The following is a 21,320-nucleotide window of genomic DNA, read 5'->3' as shown; positions in this document are numbered from 1 at the left end:
AATTTCCCTAATGAATATGGATGCCAAAATTCTCAACAAGATCCTTGCTAATAGAATCCAACAGTACATTGAAAGGATTATCCATCATGACCAAGTGGGATTCATCCCTGGGATGCAAGGGTGGTTCCATATTCACAAATCTATCAGTGTAATAGATTTTATCAACAAGAAAAAAGCCAAAAATCATATGATCCTCTCAATAGATGCAGAAAAAGCATTTGGCAAAATACAGCATCCTTTCCTGATTAAAACCCTTCAGAGTGTAGGGATAGAGGGTACATTCCTTGATCTGTTTTTTGATCATGTCTTTCTGGTGTACCTTCATTGTCTGTAGGGATGCTATTGAGTTCCCTAGTATTCCCCCCCCCCATAGTAACTTATATGGGATTCAATCATGATACTTTTCTATTACTCATTTTTTTTGTGAATTCAATTTTCCTGAACTTTTAAGGGATTTGTTCAGATAGCTCTGGTAACTCTGCTGAGCTCACCTTCTGAAGTTTTCTGCCTCTGCTCCCCTTGTTCACTTTTATATAGACCTTCTCTTTTCTTCATCACTATTATCCCTGTTTTGCTCAATTTTGATTCTACAGTTTCTCCTCAGTGTGGGACTTGGTTCCAGAAACCAAGTTTAGAGTAAATAAAACCTAGATTGTTCCAATCCCTGTAGTGCTCCTTACACTTACTCACTTTTTAAGTGGACAGTCATCTAGCTTCAGCTGCTGTCCTCAAATCAGCCCACCACATTTTCCACTAATTATCTGATGGGTGTTTTGGCTGTTTTGGGATCCGTCTATTTGTAAATAAAATGGGTCCTTCACCAGAGTCTGAGAAGCACTGATGAAGGAATCAGAGGAAGGAGAGATGAGTATTAGGAGGCTTCATGGGCTTCATGAAAGAGGTGGCTTTTAGGCTGGGCCATGAAGGGCATTCAAGGTAGGAATGAATGTTGACATTCCCCAGGACTCTGCCCTTGGCCTCCATCTCACTTTCTTTGGGAGAGCTCATCCATTCCCATACTTTCAAGCATTGACTTCAAGGCAAACATTCCTCCAGATCTAGGTCTTTAGCCCGGGCTTGTAGAGCCACTTGGAGGCTCCATAAGCAAAACAAATTCAACACAGTCCAAATTAAGCTCATGACTCTCTCCAAAAACTATGTCACTACATCCCACGTGTAATGATTTTATTTTCATTTATTTCAAAGTATGTTCTAATTTCTCTTGTGATTTTTTTCCTTTGACCATAAGTTATTTAGAAGTATACTATTTAATTTCCAAATATTTTGGGATTTTGGGAATATCTTTATGTTATTGATTTCTAGTTAATTCCATAAACATATATAGTTCCTTTCCTGTGATTTATATTGAGGCTTATTTTATGACCCAAAATATAATTGCTCTTCGTGAATGTCCCACATGCACTTGAAAAAATGTGCATTCTGCTGTACTTTGGCGCAGTGCTCTAGAAATGTCCATTAGGTCAAACTGGTTTATAGTGTTATTCAAATGTTTTGTAAGCTTACTGATTTGTCAGTCTACTTATTCTATCAATTACTAAGACAGGAATGGTGATATCTCCAAATACAATTGTGGACTTGTCTATTTTTCCAGTTCTATCAGTTCTATCAGTTTTTGCTTCATAAATCTTGAAGCTCTGGATTTGAAATGCTACCTTTAGCATACAGTAAATTCATAAATATACGTGAGTCTGTCTGTTGAGTCTCCTTCTTGACTATTTTGTTCCATTGATCCATTTGTATATCCCTGAGCCAGAATCACATTGTTTGAATTAACTGTGGCTTTAGATAATACTTTGATTATTGCTAACATTCTCTCTTCCCCACAATTACCCTTACTTTTTCTTTTGAAAAAAAAATTTTTGGGGGCGCCTGGGTGGCTCAGTTGTTAAGCGTCTGCCTTCGGCTCAGGGCGTGATCCCGGCGTTATGGGATTGAGCCCCACATCAGGCTCCTCTGCTATGAGCCTGCTTCTTCCTCATCCACTCCCCCTGCTTGTGTTCCCTCTCTCGCTGGCTGTCTCTCTCTCTGTCAAATAAATAAATTAAATCTTCAAAAAAAATCTATTTAAAAAAATTTTTTTTAATTTCAATTCAATTTAGTTAACCTCTCCTTTTTCAAAAATATCTTGGTTCTTTTTCATGTATTTACTGTTCATTTAGAATGCATGCATCAATGGGTCAAGTTTTTGGTAAGTTACATTTTAAGTGTTTTATACATTTTACATCTCCCTGTTGCTCAGAGGCATTTTTCCTATTGAGATATAGAACAGAGAGTGGCAGACTTTTCCTTTAAAGGGCCAGATGGTAAATATTTTTAGGCTCTATGGGCCATATGATCTCTGCCACTGTTAACCTGGCCATTGCCACTATAGTACAAAAGCAGCCACAGACAATATATAAATGGGCACAAAACTCTATTTATAAAAACAGGCAACATGTTAGATTTGGCCTGTGAGCCATAATCTGATGACCCCTGATAGAGAAAAAAATTAATTTTTACAGTTATATTGTCTCCAGACTTCATAACGATTTTTCTAATACTATATTTTAGTTGCATCTATTATTTCTATGTGGGCAAATATACAAACAAAAGATCATTTTGTTCTAACTTTCCAATATATTTATACCAGTTATTCCTTTTTGTAGTCTTTCTGCATTGGCTAGATAACTCTAGAGCAATGCTACAGTGCTAACAGGAGTTATTGTCTTGCTATTGGGAAGGCTCTATTTTTTCACCTCCCAATATGATGTTGCTATTAGTTTATAAGAACTGTTCTTTATCACGCTCAAGTTTCAGATATGGTAGTTACATTAGGTATGCTTTAAGATCCCTTGTAATTCAAATAGTTTCATGATGAGGTCGTTACTTCCTGCTTTTTTATTATAGCTGTAGACAAAGGGGGTACTACACTGAGCAGTCCGTCAGTAGCACTCAGTGCTACTGACCTGTTTCTACTTAATGAATACTTTCCAAATCTTCTGGTTGATTACTTAATCCTCAAGACAACGTTTATAAGAAAAGTAATTCTTCCCAGGGATTAAGAAAAAGTAAGTAGGAAATGAAGCTGTTTTGTTTTAGAGTTAGTTAAGGTGTTTTCATTTAAGATTTTTCAATAAGAATAAATCACTGAAATGACCTTTGCATATAAATGTAAAGTTAATTGAAAATTCAATAATGTTCTAGATAGATTAGGGGTGAAAAGCCCAAGGAAAAATAAATTACCAAGACTTATATGAGAATAAAACCTACAATGTTTATTTCTGAAAAGCTTTGGTCCACCAAGCACAATGCAACTTTAAAAATATGTAATTAAAGTTGAAAGTTAATAAATGCATATATGCTTTTACTTAAATAGTTTAAATGCTCCTCTAAATAAGCATCCATATACTTACAAAGGTGTCAGTGGGAGTTTCATACTCATATTCATATTCTAGGCTAAGACTGATTTGTAGTTGGTAGGAAGCTTAGTATTTCAATTAGTCAAAAGTTTTCAATTTGGAATTCACTTTCCCAAAATGAAATAAAACAAATGCAATCAGTATTTCCATATTGACTTACTTAATTTCCCTGAAAAACTAAAAATTAGTCCAGCTATAAAAATATGAGGCACACATTAAAGAAGAAACATGTTTACCATCAAAATTGTGGAATTTTTCTTTACAAGAACATTTCAAGGCCTAGATAATAAAAATACTTCGAGCAATACATAGTAAGTCTTTTCATTTAAATAACAGCATAGAACCTTCTCAGGAATACTGTAGTACATTATATCTATTATTTTACAATAACAGAGAGAAAATAAAATTAGGGATACAAATATTTAAGGCCAATCATCAAAATGAAATTAATGTTTAGCATAGACTTATTTATATGAACAATGTAAAATAGGTAGAATCGTCAATTTGTTTTAATATAAAATACATTTCTGGGATATAATTATTTCTAAAATGAAAACTATCAAGTTTAATTCAACAAATTCAAATATTCATTCAGCCAAGGGAATAAAATAAGTCTCTTATAAATTCAAGATTTACATTACTATTAGAAATTTTCTCAATATAATACATAGAATATTCTGATCTCCACTGAATTACACTGTACAAAGACACGTAGCAATTGCTTTATAGCTTATAATCAGGTATAACTGGTCACTAAGATTCCTTGACCAAAATATTACTGTAATTGTATGAGGCAAAATCCTATAACAAGATGGATGTAATAATGGCCACATCTTTTCAAAAAGAGAATATGGAAGTTTTCATTTTCATAACTACGACTTTGCTTTTCCAAAACCTAGTTCCCAAAGCCAACTTCTAAATGTTACAGCAGAGGTGGGGCAGTAATGGAAAGAACTGATTTAATGGAACTCTGAAGAAAAAAACAACTATCACAGACCTTAGTTTGAGAAATATATCTGGTGTAAGAGATACACAGAATTATGTAATAATGCTTATATCAAAGTTTATTGGTTAGTTAAAGGGCAAAGAGTAAGAGGCAAGTAAAATGTAATATGTGCTTTTAACAAAGCAGACTGAGTAATATGTTAAGTGTTAGGGTGGGATAGGAAAGAACTCAAGCCAGGCAAAAATCTCTTCTTGGACTTTCTATATAAACATCTATTTTAGTTCTGGACCGCTCACCAGTGCGCTCATGTGACGGAGCAGAGGGACTCTGCCCGCCCGTGAAATACTTCCCAGACCAACAGGTCCTTGTGCAGCTGCTCTAGAAAGGCCGCTTGTCCTCTGAGGTCCCTGGGCCCCGAGAGTGTGGAACTATAGGAAAATGGAATCCAATTTGTGTGGAAAGTTAATTCACCCTAATTAGTGAACCAAGTTATTCAAATACCAGCTAAAAGTACAGACTCTAGCTAAAAAACACGGGTAAGTATCTATCTTGAAAAGGCCTGTAAGAGCTCATGATGTGATCTTGCATTTACTGGCCCTACGTTCTCCAGAATAAGGTCAGGGCTTTACAACGTGCTGGAAATCTTCGGCTCCCTGTCCAAATGAAATCTTAGTGAATATAGTTTTAGTCCTTCGTTGGGCTCTGTAATCCCGTCAACGAACAGGCTGCAGTTGTTTTATGCAACTTTGGTTTCGCTGGAAAACGTGGGAGTGTATTTTGATATTATCTAAGTAAGATTAACGGATAAACACTGTTCACCCCAAACCAAATGATGCCGCCTTCAGGGAGTCGTCAGAAAGAAAGTCAATGATACCCCAAGGAGCACACCGTGCACGCAAGCAGAGCCCTTCAGCACAGCCGGGCCGCGTCCTGTATGAGGGGACTCCAAGCCGCTTGGTGATCTCAAATGTGAGGCAACAGATGTCTTTCTTAATCTAAAGTCAGAAGCTTCTCAAGAACTTGAAGCACAACTTTATAACAAAAGAAATACTGCTCCTATATACATATATATGAAAACAACAGAATGTTAAGTAGTTGAATACCAATATCCACTTTCAGAAAACATAGCTGTAATTTTCAACCATAAACGAAAGTTCCTAAAAAGAGCAAATGTTTAACAAGGAACTTCTTTAGGAAAATATATTTTTTTAAATACCAGGAAGAAAAATTATCATAATATAGTGCTTCGTCTAGAATTAGCTAACTCGAGGCTTAACTGAACAGAGGGGAAACTGACCCTCCATCTCGATCTCCTTGTATCTCCCTGGATACATCACGTTTAAAAAAAAATTTTTTTTTTTTTTTTAGATGTAGCCTCAGGTCTCTCAGGCAACCCAAGTTCATATAAAATGCTTCTTATCATTCAACATTGGCCTAAAAACAAATCAACCTAAGGTTTTAGGAGTTGCTGTTTGTTTTCATTATCCATACTCTCTTGATTCCTCCTCCCAATGATTAATAACTAACCTGTAACACCAATGTCATCTTTTCATGACATGCCAATGACTTCGATAATTTAGTGGCAAGTAAATATCCCAAAACTGCTATCCAGAAACCTACGAATAACTTTAAATATGTTAAATAACATGGCATCATGGATGGACAAGGCATGTGTTTGGGCATGGGGAGACTTCAGTTTCCCACCTGGCTCCACCACATGCTAGATGAATGACCTCACAGGACAGACCTGATTATTCTGAACGTGAAGTACTTCATCAGTAATATCAGAGGAAAATTAATGTCTACCCTAAACAGTGAGAATTCAATGACATCATGTAGGTAAAAGAGATTTACAAATTGTAACATGCTATACATGTTAGTCTTTATATTCACTATTCTTTTTATTAGAATTTATGTAGTGAGAGCTTACCTTCGTTTGAATCATGCCATAACGCTGTTCTCTCATCTGGGTCACTATATTCTTGATGTTGAACTGCAACAGGATGACAGTGATTTTGTATTATTCACAGAGGGGGAAAACACAAGCCCACAGACTGCCAAATGAGTGCTCCATAAGTCTTTCCAGTGAAAGAGATGTCAAGATTTAACCAGAAAGGTCTCATTTTCAGCTATAAGAAAAGGTACTATTTTTAACCTAGTCTAATGGATAAGGAAGACTTTAGTTTAAAAAGGTTTCCAGGAAAAAGCAGGAAGTAATCATTTATAATAAGAAATGCTCTCCAAAAGAAATAACAACAAATTTGCCCCTGTGTCTAGTTTTTTGACTCCAAAGGGAAAACTTAAAGCAGCACTATAATTCTGGAAAAGTCTGAAGCATAGAATACTTTTTCTGGCCACATGGTAACACAGCTGTTTCTCATCTAAAGAGCCCTCTCAACTCAAATGGAGACCCTGAGCAACAGTTGGCCTAATACCAGAGTCTGCACCTGTGCATGGAGACCAGCCTACCCAGTGTGGTTGCTGGGCTCATGCAGGTCTGCAAGGGGCTGTTGCTATTCCACAATAAGATGGGTCCAAAAACTGGTAGTCCAGTGTTTAGCAACTCTTCTGGCAACCTGACAGTGATGCAGCATCTAGGAGCATCACCAGTGGGACAGGATATAGCCCAGCTCAGGTGCTGCTGAACTTGCCTGCAGAGTCACAAGTGGTGCAAGCTGAGGACCAGTCATGTTCAGCAAGACCACAACGATACATGAAATTATAAGGCTTGTTAACTATAACCCCAAAATATATGAAAATCAGAGAAAATGTAACCATTCCTTTATATTTATAACTTTTCATTCTTATAATAATATAAAATTTTAATTGAGCCATTAAAAATTTTTTTACTGGAATATATACAGTAAGTTGCAAAAATAAATGTACATGGAGATCCTATGTACTCTCCACCCACTCTCTCCCAATTATGTCATCCTATATAACTAAAGTATAATATCAAAACCCGGAAATTGATATTGGTATGATCCATAGAGCCTATTCAGATTTTGCCAGTTTTTCAGGCAATCATTTGTGAGTTTGTGTGTATGTGTTTGTGTAGTTCTGTGCAATATTATCACATGTGAAGACTTAGGTAACTGCAAGCACAATCAAGATACATAGCTGTTCCACCACAAGACTTTCTCATGTTATCCATCGGAACTATTCATCCAACCCAGTTCCTCATCTTTGGCAACCAGTCATCTGTTCTCCATATCGACTGTTTTGTTACTTCAAGATTATATGAATGGAATCACATAATATCTAACCTTTTGAGACGGACTTTTTTTTTTTTCATTCAGCATAATTGCTTTAAGATCTATACAAACTGTTGTATATATCAGTAGTTCACTCCTTTTTATTGCTTAATAGTATTGCATGATATGGACATATACTAGTTAGCTGAATCATCAGCTTGTGGAAGGACATCTAGGTTGATTCCAGTTTTTTGGCTATTATGAATAGATCTACTATGAGCATTTATATACAGGCTTTTGTGTGAATGTAAGTTTTCATTTCTCTGGGACAAACACTCAAGAGTGCTACTGCTGGAGTTATATGGTAAATTTAGCTTGGTTTTGTTTTTCTTTGTTTTAAAGAAATTGTAGGGGCACCTGGGTGGCTCAGTTGGTCAAGCATGTGACTCTTGATTTTGGCTCAGGTCATGATCTCAGGGTCATGAAATCAGGGTCTGTGTTGGGGACTGCACTGAGTGTGGAGCCTGCTTAAGATTCTTTCTCTCCCTCTGCCCCTCCCCCAACCCTGCACTTGTGTTCTCTCTCTAAAGAAAAGAAAAGAAAAGAAAAGAAAAGAAAAGAAAAGAAAAGAGAAAAGAAATTGTAAAACTATTTTCTAGAATGGGTATACCATTTTACATTTCCACAAGCAACAAATGATTAATCTAGTTTCTTCAACTCTTAATCAGCACTTGGTGGTGTCACTACTTTTTATATTAGTCTTTCTGATAGATATCTAGTGATATTTCATCATAGTTTTAATTTCATTTCCCTAAAAGCTAATGAGGCTGAATATCTTTTCATGTGGTAATTTGTCATCTTTTTATCCTCTTTGGTGAAATGCCTGTTCATATCTTTTGCCTATTTTCTAACTGGGCTGCTTTTTTGTTTTTTGTTCTTCACTACTGAGTTTTGAGGATGCTTTCTATATTCTAAATGTAAGACCTTTGTTGGATATGTGATTTGCAGTTTCTCCAAGTCTGTAGCTTGTCTTCATAGGGTCTTTTACAAAACAAATTATTTTAATTTGCTTTCCCCCTAATATTAGTAATGGCAAGAATGTTCCTCTCACCACATGTATTCAACCCAATACTTAAAGTTCTAGGTAGCTTAATAAGGCCAGAAAAAGAAATAAGAGGCATATGGGTTGGAAAGGAAGAGATAAATCTGTCCCTATTTGTAACTAGAATGACTGTCTACATAGAAAATCCCAAGGAATCTAAAAACAGAACAAAATAGAACTCCCCCCAAAAGAACCCTCTTAGAACTAGTAAGTGAGGTCAATAAATTCACAGCATATAACATCAACACACAAAAATTTCTACATACTAACAACAAACATGTGGAAGCTGATAGTAAAAACACAATACCATTCACAATTGCTCCAAAGAAAATGAAATAGGATAAATCTAAAAAAATACATAGAGGATCTGTATGCTGAAAATGACAAACTGCTGATGAAAGAAATTAAAGAAGACCTAAATAAATGGAAAGACATACTACGTTCATGGATTGGAGGATTCAACATAGCAAAGATATCATGATGTTCTCCCCAAATTGATCTAAACATTTAAAGAAATGTAGACATAGACAAGCTAATTCTAAAATTTATGTGGGAAAGCACAGACTCTATAAGAGTTAAGGCAATTTTGAAAAAGAATAAAGGAATCACTCTTCCTGATGTTAAGACTTACTATATAGATACAGGTATCTATAGAGTGGTATTGGCAGAAGGACAGACACACAGATCAAAGGAACAGAATACAGAACCAGAAAATGGCCCAAACAAACATGCCCAGTGATTTCTGATGAAGGTGCAAAGCAATTTGGTGGAGGAAGAATAGCTTTTTCAACAAATGGTGCTAGAAAATTAGACATCTATAGGCAAAAAATAAAAATAAAGGAAAAGTAAACCACGATTTAAACCTCATACCTTATACAAAAATTAACTCAAAATGGATTATGGACTTACATGTAAAACATAAAACACAGAACGTTTAGAAAACAATATAGCAAAAATTATTTGGGACCTAGGCTAGGTGAGGAGTTCTTTAACTTTAAACCAAAAGCATGATCCATAAGAGGAAATATTAATGAAATGAAATCTCACCGAATTTAAAAATGGTTACTTCTTTGAGAGCCTGTTTTTTTAATTTATAATTTAAGATTAGGCAATTTATGGAAATGAATTTATTCATTTTATATCTTAATTTAATGATGGCAAGACAAGTTTCACTGGACTGTCCTGTGGAGAAAAACAGAGCTTTCTGAATGTAGCTTTAGTGGCTAACCAAATGATGATAATGGAAGTAACTTCAAAGAAATGAAGGCGAAAAGAGTTCATGTTCATTTTACTTGGAACTATGATTCCTTATGTATTTAATCTTATAGCCATTATTGATTGTGAATTGCTAAAAACATACCTGTTTTAATTGCAAAGATATACAGGCTAACAAAGCAACGGAACTATTAAAATTTACTTGTCATTTACCAAAAAAAAAAAAAAAGTACGAAGACAAAAGAATTATTTAAAAGAAAATTAAATTTAAAAAACAGAAGCTGATGTTCATTATTTTTCACATGTAACATTAATGTTCTGCAGACTTAGAAAATAGCACTTGGAATTGCTAAGACTAAAAACCCATATACAATTACCAGGACAATGTTGAAAGACTACTGAAGATGTTTTGGAAATTTTGGGTAAATATGTGGCAAAAAGGACAGTTGAAGTACCATTTTCTTTTCTTTTCTCCCCCCCCACCCCCACACTGTGCTCACAGCCCACCTGTGAGGAGGCTGGGCAATGGTTCAGGGCTGCACGCTCCTCTGGCAGGTACACTAGGAGAAGCCCACAGAAAGTACCATTCTCTAATGACATGACAACTTGCCAAATTCAGGGACTGGTCAATGATATGAAGTGGTACCATCTTATGAATCAATGCATTCACCACTGCAACTGAATGAATATGGAGATATTGATTAACAGTGACTCTTCCAGCATGTGTGTTATTTGAACATGATGTGCCAAGAAGGAGGAATTCTTCCTTTTTTCTGTTTGATTACTGACAAACAACTAGCTCTCAACTGTGCAGAAATGCAAAGTATTACATTGTCACCAAATGTAATTTGGAACTTGAGCTTTGTGTAGGATTATGTTTTGGTAGCAGAGCCGCAAGGACAAGAAAGCCATCTGAGGTATTACACAGATCAAGGAATTTGTGCCTGAAGATAAATCACACTGCTTCATCAAGAGAATCTTACTACAAAGAACAAAAACAAAAACAAACAAAAAAACCAAAATCCTGCCAGGTAAACTCGATAGTGTGCATAGTGGTGTAGTAAGAATTTTTAATTATGTAAAGGCTAATGTGCTAAATTCTGGATTATTCACTTCATTATGTGGTAATATGATAACTGATAATGAACAACTCTTCTTGAGCACTAAAGACTGTTAGAGGAGAAAGGTTGATAAAGAAAGTTTCAACTACAGAGCAATCTCAGTGTTTCTGCAAGATAAGAGCCAGTTTGCTCCCAACATTTTATGGATTTTTAAGCAGGAGTGATTAAAAATGAAAATGGCTATAAAAATAACAATTAAAAAATAAATGGTTACATATTCTCAGCTTTTCATATCCTTTAGAGTTATAATTGATTAAGGAATCTTACAACGTTGCAGGTTACCACCGTCCAGCCTCACATGCATGTACAACTCCCCATGTGAGTTCCACAACACACAAACGGGTCTACATCCTGCTCGCTAAGACCAATCCACTCACTGGTCATGCTCTTGGATGTCATGGCAATACAGCAAACTGCTTTGGAAGTTTCTAAATGCTTACTCTCAATTTCTAGGAACTTCTATTATGGTAGATGACAGACATCCACAGATTGGGGCTGATCTAAGACCACACTGAGTAGCTCTGGTGGACAAAATTTCTGAAAAGAGTAGAAAGGGGCATCAGTAAGAACATTTGACAGTTCAAGGTTCTGTGGAAAGCCAATAAGGAAATAATGGATGTGTTTTCTATTTTTTAATTACTCTCTCAAATCTAAGCATCCTTAATTGCAAAATCACTATTTTATGTACCACTAAGAAAAACACCGTCAATTAAACCTGACTCATTATAAAATACGTTCCAAGTTTAAAGAAGGTATAATGTGGGAGAAAACAGTGCTCCTTAGGATCATGAAGTATAATACTTACAGTTTTCACAGTTTCCACAAAGAAAACAAAATAAGGACAAACAAAAATCAATTATTTAAGAAATTATGATGGGGAATATATAAAAAAAAATTATACTAACAAATTTCTGCTAAAAGGATCAAACAAGATAAGTTATGGTAATGGGTAATATCAGACTTCTTACATTTTCAGCATTTTTCAGCACATTGGTCTTTTGGGGGGAGTCGGGGGGACTCTCCAGTTTATATTCCTTCTCTGAGTTTGCTTTGGAAAACCATTCCTCTCTCACTCTCAGCCTTATGGCCTGGAGTAGTCCAGACTGGCCTAAATAGACCAGCATCTCCCACAGTGATTAGTTCAGTGAAGGGGCTACAGCTCAGAAGCAGTTGAAATGTTGGGAGATACCGCTCAAGTTTCTGACAAAAAGAAATTTCCTCTGTCCTCCAAGGAGTTTCAGGGAGAGGTCATTTTCCCACCCTCCCATATAATATGGCCTGAGGATGGTGAGTTCTGGAACCAAAACAGCTATTCTGCTGCCATGGGAGAGAGCCTCCCACTGTTCGGGTTTAACTAGGGAAGGCCAGAGAGCAGAGATTTATTTGTGATGATAATCTAACTGCAGAACCTGCCTGGCCGGGCAAATGTCTGGTCGCCTGCTTTCTCATGCCAGAGGTGTGGTTTTTTGCATTCCTTGTGGTCATAGTGGTAAGAGCCCCGTCTTGTGCCTGCTAATAAACAGATGTCTTCCCCTTTGCACTTCCGCAGAGCAGGAGGAAAAACAGTTCAGTGAGTCAGCCTTTCTGGCCACAAATCTCAGGTCACGTTCCCTAAGCAGTCTAATCAACAATAAAGGTAATAGTATAATTAATATGTGTCTAATTCTTGGGTCTATCTCTCAGCTGTTTCCAAATTTAGAAGGAAAGCAAAGAATTGTTAATGACAGACTCAAACCCAACAATATTATTATCCTTATTTTACATAAGAGAAAACTGGGTTTCGGAGACCATGAGCAATGCGCACAAAGTCACCAAAATCTAAAGTATGAAGCAAAACTTGCGGTCCAAGCTAGGGACCTCTCATTAAAACTCTAAAGTCTACATTTTTTCCAACATGCTCATGTGCATGCATTTCTGTTCATTAAAAATAGCCATCCTTCATCAACACACTTTAACAAGATTTAAAAACCTATATGTGTGGGTGGAGGGGAGGAAAGGGACATGAAGTTGCATCCACTGTGCATCTACTGTGTTCCCAACACTGTGCCACGTCCTTCGTGTGCATTCTGTCCTGTAATCATCACGGCCACCTCCAGGAACCTACAGCACTGAATTTAGAAGCAGGTCCCCAAAGTTCACAGGCTTTCTCTTTACTGAGTTCTCCTGGAGGCCAAATCTCAGTCTCCAGGTACTAGAAGGCTGTTACAAGTAGTGTTTACTAACAGCATCAGTTATCTGTTGAATTCACACACTTACTGGAAAGTTCTTTTCAATGGCACAGAACACAACATCCACACATAGGAACACCCCCGTCCGGCCCACGCCAGCACTGCAGTGAACAAGGATAGGTCCTGTAAGGTGGCTCTTCCTCACATAACGCACGTACTTTATGAAGCCATCTACCGAGGCAGGAGTGCCATGGTCTGGCCAGCTGGTGAACTGCAAGTGTTTTACAATGTGACTACTTCCTGTCTGTGGAGAGAGAAGGGGAGGGAGAGAAGGGGAGAAAGAGGGGGAGGGAGGAGGAAGGAGGGGAAGAGAACTTCTTATATTAAAGACCTCAATTCAAATTCTAATATACTACTACTACTACTAATAATAATAATAACAATGGCTCCATGGTCATACAATAATGAAAATCATAATATGAAAGGAAGTATGATTTCAGCACTCGCAAAGTAGCAGGTACTATGCTAGAGACTTCACATGCATTCTTTCATTTAATCCTCTTGTCAACTGTGGGAGGTAGGTACTGTTTTATCCCCATCCTACAGATGAAAAAGTAAGGATTAGGGTGACTGGGAGATGCATGCTAGGTTCAAAGGCTCACATGTTTAGAGCTGGGACTATAATGTAGGCCTCCTGAATTCAAATCTACCATCTTTCTTCTGGACCATGGTACTGCAGAAAAACTAAGAACCCAAAAATCTCAGAGTGAAAGATGGCCTAACACGTTAAGAAAAGCATTCTATCTTAGTTTAAATATTATGATACAAAATTTAATTAAAACAGGTAGGTGCTGCCAAGTTGCTCGATCAGCAGGGCCCCTACCTCTTCTGGTGATGAGGACAGGGTAGTGATGACCAAGTAAGTGGACTGTGCCCCCACTCCTGTGCTGAGCCCCCTGGAAATACAGTCATGAACCCTTCCTCAGAGTTGACAGATAAAGCACTTTGAGTTTACCCATCGTCCCTTCCAAAGCGGGAGCGTTTCCCAGTGTGGAGCCCTCATTTTACTTCACTGGGATCCCTTGTGGGAAAACTCAGGATGGGCTTCTTACTCCTCCCCCCTAATGCACCCATTTTTCCTGAGTTCCAAACAGAAATAAGTTTTCCCAAGTTCTGAATAGAAAATTCTGTTTGAATCACTGGTACATGAGATTGAATGATGCCAACAACCCTTGCAAAGCTTGTGAAGGCACAAAGTTGAGGACTCTCTAACCCTACCACATATTTTGGGGCTTCAATCTCTCCTGCTACTGGTGACCACTAAGAATCTGCACAAAGGTGGACCTCACCACTTTCCTGACCTAATACTACTCAGACAGGAATCCTGATGCAGATTCTTCAAACATGAACCCCATGGTTCTAAAGCTTGTGGGCCTCAGCCCAAAGGCCACCAACCCCTTGCCAAGGCTCCACAGCATTTGAGTCCTTGCAAACAGATCATTCCTCTGTACCTCCCACCTGCCTATACTCTCCAAGCAGGCTGTCTTTCTTCTGCCATAACATATGCCTCACAAGTCAGTTACAACTTCCTTTCCCTCTAGACCCTCAAGAGCTGAGACTGTATCTCTAGCACCTGCCACAACACCTGGTTAATATAGGAGGGAATCAACAAGTTATTAGGCGAGTGAGGGCTGAGGCGAGTCCCCAGATGCACAACCAAGCACAAGGCCTAGCACAGCCAGCAAGTGTCAGTCATCGTTCTTGGCCTCCCTGGTCACCACCTATGGGCTGATCCTCCTCATACTTTTCAATTCTATCTTTCCCTCCCACCCTACTCCTTTATCTCATCAACTTCTCCCTTTGCACGCAGGTGCCCCATCCCATAGTAAACTCTTTGAAACCCTTATCATTTCCCTAAAAGCTTCTTCCATTTCCTTCCTTGCCTCCCACAGCACTGCACTCTCTGAAGCAATCCCCCACCCCAATGGTGGCCACCTACTCTCCCGTTCTCCAGGTTCCACAGAGCATAGAAATTAGGTTGCGTACTCCTTGCTGCCCACTCCTGTTTCCAATCCATTTCTTCTTGTGTAAAAAACCTCCTCCCTTTTGAGTTTCATATCTTGTAGCTTCATACCTTCATCCTCTCATTGCTATTACCCAGTGGCTTTAGCCTCCAGTTAATCTGCCACATTCACTGAAGACCCTGACCTTCCCTCTCCCACAGACTCTGACATCATCCAGGGCAAACCTGGCATCTCAACAGCCCAACGGACACTCTAGCCTCACAGCATTTGTATTTCTCTCTTGCAGAGGAGACTACTCGTTCCTTCTAGTCCTCACAGTGATGGTCACTCCTTGAACTTATCATTACCTATAATGTCCAGTATCAAAAATCTTCCAATTCTTAAACTCCAACATCACTTTGTGACCAGAAGCTCATATGCTACCACCTCATTTGTGCCTTACTTCTACTCCAACAACAATGTGACCAAATGGAGCTCCTCTGTCTGATTATGCCCTCCACTTACTCCTACTTGACTGCCTCCTGGTTCCATTTGTCCCTCTAAATTTAGACTTCATGGCTGATTATCTGAATCATTTTCTTACCAAACTGTTAACGCCTTTCATCCTTTGAATTTTACCACACATACGGGACAACATCCCACACAGGGTCAATCCCATAACCTGTGTTCAGGAATCCCAGTCAGGCTGCTGGAAAAAAAATAATCATGTAGGTACATATTTTATTGCTATTGAAAATTTATGGGTTCCAACTTCAGCACTTCCAGCAGCCCTTTTCCTAGTTATTGTTTGGACTCCAATCAACTTCTTTGGTGATGACTCATCACTCTTGTCAGGCTTCCTGTTTAACTCCCATCCCCTTCATTCCTGTTGAATACATGTAACGCCTACTTGCTAATCAAATCCACTTAGAGCAATGTAACTCATCACTTTCTCCTATAAACCATTCCTTTTCTATTTTTTTTTTGAATCTATTAAAGCAAGAAATCTATGAGTTATTCTAGATCAACACTTCCCAAAAGAACTTTCTATAATGATGCAAACGTTCTACATCTGTGCTGCCCAATATGATAGCCACTAGTGACATCTAACTAAATACTAGAAATGTTGCTACTGCAAGTGAGACACTGAATTTGTTGTTTCATAAAGTTTAAATAATTTAAATTTAAGCTTAAATAGCCACATGTAGCTATTGTATTGGATAGCTTAATTTTGACCACTCCTTCTGATCACTTGTAAGTCACAAGTCATTAAAAAAAGTCACAAGCCATAAGCTACATATAAGTCTGCCAATTTTATATGAAAAAACACCAAAGTCTCTGCTTTTCTTCTCAATGCCAACTGCCCTGGTTGATCATGGCACCTGCTTACTGAAATTCTTCAATGTCTCCCAATTATCTTCATAATGAAGTTTGTGCTCCTTAGCCATCATCCAAGATATTTGGATGTTATAATAACATATTTCATGTTATGACTAGTCGCTGCTTACTTTCTACAGCCTCATCTCACCTCTCACTATTCCCTGGCATTAAACTTTTACATTCCGGAAACACTTAACTACCAACAATTCTTTATACATACCCCATGCTATTTTAGATCTTGATTACCTACTTTTTCTTTCCATCTTTCTCATTTGGGTAGTTCTCAATCCAGGTGTTCCCTCCTCCAGCAAATCTTCCCCCAAACCCTACGTGAAGCTACGTACTTCCCTTCCAGGCCCTCAAAGCATCCCACACTACCATGAAGCACAGTAACTGGAAGTATCAGTAAGCATACCCAAATCTCCAGTACTCGGTAAGGTGGTGATAGTATCTGGCACAGTGGTTAGTAATATACCTTAGAGACTCAATACATCTCTGTCACACTCAGCAGAAGCAGCCAAACGGCATCCCAGGATTATACTCTTGCTCCCTGCCCCACCTCCCCTGTTTAGGTTTTTCATCTCTCCAGTCAGAGTTTGGTTAAGCAGAAGCAGACACGGTGGTGTCTTAGTTTCTGGTACCAGGGAGAATTAAAAACTGGTACTAGGGAGAATTAAAAATAAGTTACTCAAAAAAGTATCCCAAGTCTATAACATATCTTAATCCTAACTTCTCATCCTGACATGTGGCTTATCTAATCAAATATATATCTCATACTGATTTTTTAAAACTTACAGACTTTTTCACAACTTGAAATATTCGGATGATGAAATATTGAAGTATCTGCAAGTTCTCCAGGAAGATACGACAGTTTTTCAATTCCAAAGGCTTCTTCACAGAAATGGGCCAGTAATGGTGGCATTTGATAATTCCACTTTCTATCTCTCTGGTTATCATGACAATAACATTAGAGTTATTCTCTAAAACCATTTGCCAAAAGTCATCTATGGTACCTGGCAGTGGTCCTTGAGAAGCAATATAAAAATACTCTTCTCCAGAATTGACTATTCTAATATAGCTAGCATTGATGTAGTCTTTGTTTTCTCCAAGAGGAACACGTGTTGAATCATCTATCATAAAAACAGAAATATCTGGTAGATAAAGGAAAAGTAGGAGATACAATACACCCTGGATTCATGAATGTATTTCACACTGATAAACTGGTAAATCCATTTCTCTCTTTGACCACGAGAGAAGATGGCACAGGAGGAGTTATATGAGTCCATGAATTTAAATTCTTCCCTCCCCCAAACCTATTGGCATGACCTATAAAATACACAATGAGGAGTGTTTTTTGTTTTCATCTGTTTCTACTAAACAGAGAAGGATGCCATCAGGGTCCAGACACTTTGGGAGATTTCTGTTAGATATGGCACAGGTAGGATGAGGCCAAAGGAGTTACCTACTAGTCTGCAACTGAACACAGCAAAGGAGAAGCCCTCTGAGGGAGTAAGTGAATGCCATTCTCCTACAAATCCAGAGAACCTGCAAGTCCAGAGCAGTAAGGGCCAGAATAAAAAAAAAAATTGACTGTGTTAGTTGATCAGTTACAAACCCAAGGATTAATGGAATTCTACCAATGCCCCAAATACATGGCAGCCGACTTCTATGTCCATCCTCAGCGTTCACTGGGTGAAGCAGCATGCTAATTAAAGCAAAGATATTGTGGCAAAATGATGCTATGAAGGGATTCGATCCAAGTAACATGGAACTCGCCTAACATGGACTCCTGCAACAAATATAAAAAAGGAAGCCCAACTTGGCCTACTCATAAATTTCACTGGCCCCGGAGCTCTTTCTTCATTTTACATAAACAGCTGGACCTCTGGCTTGACCACTGCTCCCACATGGATAACAATAAATGCCCTCAGCAGACGATGGACCCTCCCTGCCATGCACTGGTCCCACCAATAGCCCCTCCCTCCTACTCAAGAGTCCTGTAGACTACTTATCTGACCAATAGGGTATGACCAAGATAACTCAACAGGGCCTTACACAGTTTCTGACAGAACCCTTCTCAGATTCCAACACAGCAAACATAAACTTCCCCTTACAAATACAAATAAATTGGAAAAACAATCACTAGATACATAAAGATAGCCAGTTTATCACAAAAGGAGACAATTAAAAAAATCATAGCAAATGTTTTCCTTTCTATAAGAGGGAAGAATACTTTAAAAACTCCTATTTTTAATTAAAATGAAACCAGAAAGAAGATTATTATTTAAAAGAACTACATCTATGGTAACTGACATGTTACATTATCAAATTACAAAGGAGGTAACAAAAGCATTATAGTGAGATCTTTCATCATGTATGTACATATATATATATATATATATGCATATATACAATATATCATATAAATAATAATAATAAACTTGGCAAGTATTCACCAAAATGTTAGTAGTGGCTATTTTATTATCTAAATTTTTATAGTGAACATATACTACTTTATAGTAGAAAAGCATTTTTTTATTTTTAAAAGGGAGATTAAATGTGTGAAAATTAAATAATCTAAAATAATAAAAGCTTGCTTTCAAATAAAAACCACAATTAGTCAATTACAACCTCTGAAGTGAGAAGTGAATGGAAAAACAAACATCAGTGATTTAGAAAACTGGCTTAAGGAATTTTCCCAGAGCTCAGGAAAAAAGATGAAAAACATGATATAGTATTAAAATGTTAAAGGGTACAGAGCATGTAAAAAAATACATAAAGGGAATTTCAGAAGCAAATTATGCAATACACAGCAGGAAAGAAATAACTCAAGTGATCACAGGAGAAATGTTCCCCCAAGAGAAGAGACAATTGTAGAATTTAGTGCAAACATCCACACCAGGTCCAGGCAACATGTATGTACTCTGCATACATCACCTCATCTGAACATCAAAACAATCCTTTGAATGAAGTACATTATCCATTCTTTTCAGACGAGAAGCCTTTACTCAAAGAGGCTAAGTAATTTGTTCCGTATTATGCAGCAATTCTTCTAAACTCCACTGTCCACAAATAGGTCCATGATCTGCTGCCCCTCAAGGAAGACTCAAGTTTGCAGATGGAAAGACCACATCAAAGAAAGACAAAATTACTGAAGACAGCCACTAAGACCTCAAGACTAGCAGAGCATAAGGAAGGAGAGCACAGGAAGCAAAACTTTGCTACTGGATCACTAGAGGTCTCAGTGCGTTGTACTACTTCCATTTCCAGTCCTCGATTCCTGAATCCTGGCTATGGCAGAAATAGCAATGTAGGGGTGCCTGCGTGGCACAGCGGTTAAGCGTCTGCCTTCGGCTCAGGGCGTGATCCCGGCGTTATGGGATCGAGCCCCACATCAGGCTCCTCCACTATGAGCCTGCTTCTTCCTCTCCCACTCCCCCTGCTTGTGTTCCCTCTCTTGCTGGCTATCTCTATCTCTGTCGAATAAATAAATAAAATCTTTAAAAAAAAAAAAAAGAAATAGCAATGTATACTGGATGCTAATCTGGAGCATATACAACCTCCAAGAGAACATTGCCCCAGCCCCTTGAGGTACGACCACCTAGCTGGCACTGTAACCGAGTCTTCAAAAAGCTATTTCACTGCTCTATCAAGCCAGCTGCTTCAAAAGGATGAGGACTATGTTAAGACCAGTGAACTCCATGAGCATGAGCCCACTGCCACAGATCATTTGCCTTCAGGTAAGCTCCTTGAACAGAAGCAAAGTTGTGTGGACTACCATGATGTTAGGTAAGGCATTTTGTGGGTTCATGGATGGTAAATTTGGCAGAAGTACTGCATGCAGGGAAGGGAAATCCATATAGTGTCTATTCTGTAAGAAAAGCACTGAAAAACAGCACTGTTCCCTCTACAATAGAAGTAGTTCAATGTAGTCAACCTGTCATCAGGTATCGGCTGAACAGCCTGGGAAGCGGTGCCATGTTGGGGCCTCAGTATTGAGATCTGCAGTGGGCAAACTGGACATTCAGCAGTGACTATAACAAGGTCAGCTTTGGTGACAAGAAGTTCATGTTGCTGAGCCTATTTATTCATAACTTCTATTCCCACCAGCATGTCCACTTTGTTCAAGAATCCATTGGGTAATGACAGGATTGGCTAGGAAAGAGACTGGTATGCACAGAATGGGTCATAGCCACCTGATTATTAAAATCCTCTCTTTCAGTCACCTTTCAATGAACATTCCCATATGACACAAATATGTTCATGTTTTTTGCCCATTCAGAGAGGTCTTTCCACACACTTCCTCCTCAGACCTCCTTGTAACTAACTTTCCAATCATGTTCCTTCCAAGTCCCTAACCATCCAGTGAAGCCACTGGCCACAGATCCAGAACTGGTACAGATTTGTACCGCTGGCCATTGTTCCTTCTAAGCAAAATGGACAGCCAAGTATACTGCTAAAAGTTCTACCAACTAGGAAGATTTCCCTTCATCACTGTCCATCAAGGACGTCCCCTCCAAAAAGGCTGTGATGTTGCTGCTGTCTACTTCCAGGTGGTGCCTGCATATGGTGCAGAACCCTCAGTAAACCACGTCCTCGTTTTCTCTTCCTTGGTCAACTAATTATAGGGAACTCCTCATGAAGCCACTGATGCAGGCTGGAAAAGAGAAGGTAATGTAGCAGGAAAGAGGACCATGGGCATTTTGTCTCCTTCATCTAACTTACTTGTGCCTTCAAGCCCCCCTGTATATACCACTTCTGTTTGATGATGG

The 21,320-nt window shown here is 38.3% G+C and overlaps 1 protein-coding gene across 2 annotated transcripts; it reads right to left on the bottom strand.

Annotated features, from left to right (window-relative positions):
* Nucleotides 1-5,355: 5,355 nt before the first annotated feature.
* On the bottom strand, nt 5,356-17,553 carry PTPN20 (protein tyrosine phosphatase non-receptor type 20). Of its 2 annotated transcripts, XM_045809983.2 has the most exons (4): nt 17,344-17,553; nt 13,254-13,469; nt 6,296-6,358; nt 5,356-5,421 (listed from the first exon to the last, which is right to left on the bottom strand). In XM_045809983.2, the coding sequence occupies exons 1-4, from the start codon at nt 17,536-17,538 to the stop codon at nt 5,356-5,358; spliced, it is 540 nt and encodes a 179-aa protein (XP_045665939.2). In that variant the 5' UTR covers nt 17,539-17,553. The 2 variants fall into 2 exon arrangements, with proteins under 2 accessions (XP_045665939.2, XP_045665940.1); XM_045809984.2 differs by lacking the exon at nt 13,254-13,469 and having other exon boundaries at nt 17,344-17,538.
* Between the last annotated feature and the right edge of the window lie 3,767 nt (nt 17,554-21,320).

Source organism: Ursus americanus, chromosome 6 (genome assembly GCF_024610735.1).
Source record: "Ursus americanus isolate L20-20 chromosome 6, mUrsAme1.1.p, whole genome shotgun sequence".
Taxonomy (NCBI): Eukaryota; Metazoa; Chordata; class Mammalia; order Carnivora; family Ursidae; genus Ursus; species Ursus americanus.
This window is presented reverse-complemented; position numbering and strand designations above follow the sequence as displayed.

Coding starts and splice junctions, on each gene's coding strand:
- PTPN20 (XM_045809983.2), bottom strand. CDS start 17,538: ATGGTTTTAGAGAATAACTCTAATGTTATTGTCATGATAACCAGAGAG. Junction 13,470..17,343: donor TTCAAGTTGTGAAAAAGTCT/GTAAGTTTTAAA, acceptor CTCTCTCCACAG/ACAGGAAGTAGTCACATTGT. Junction 5,422..6,295: donor ATGGCATGATTCAAACGAAG/GTAAGCTCTCAC, acceptor ATATGTATATAG/GAGCAGTATTTCTTTTGTTA.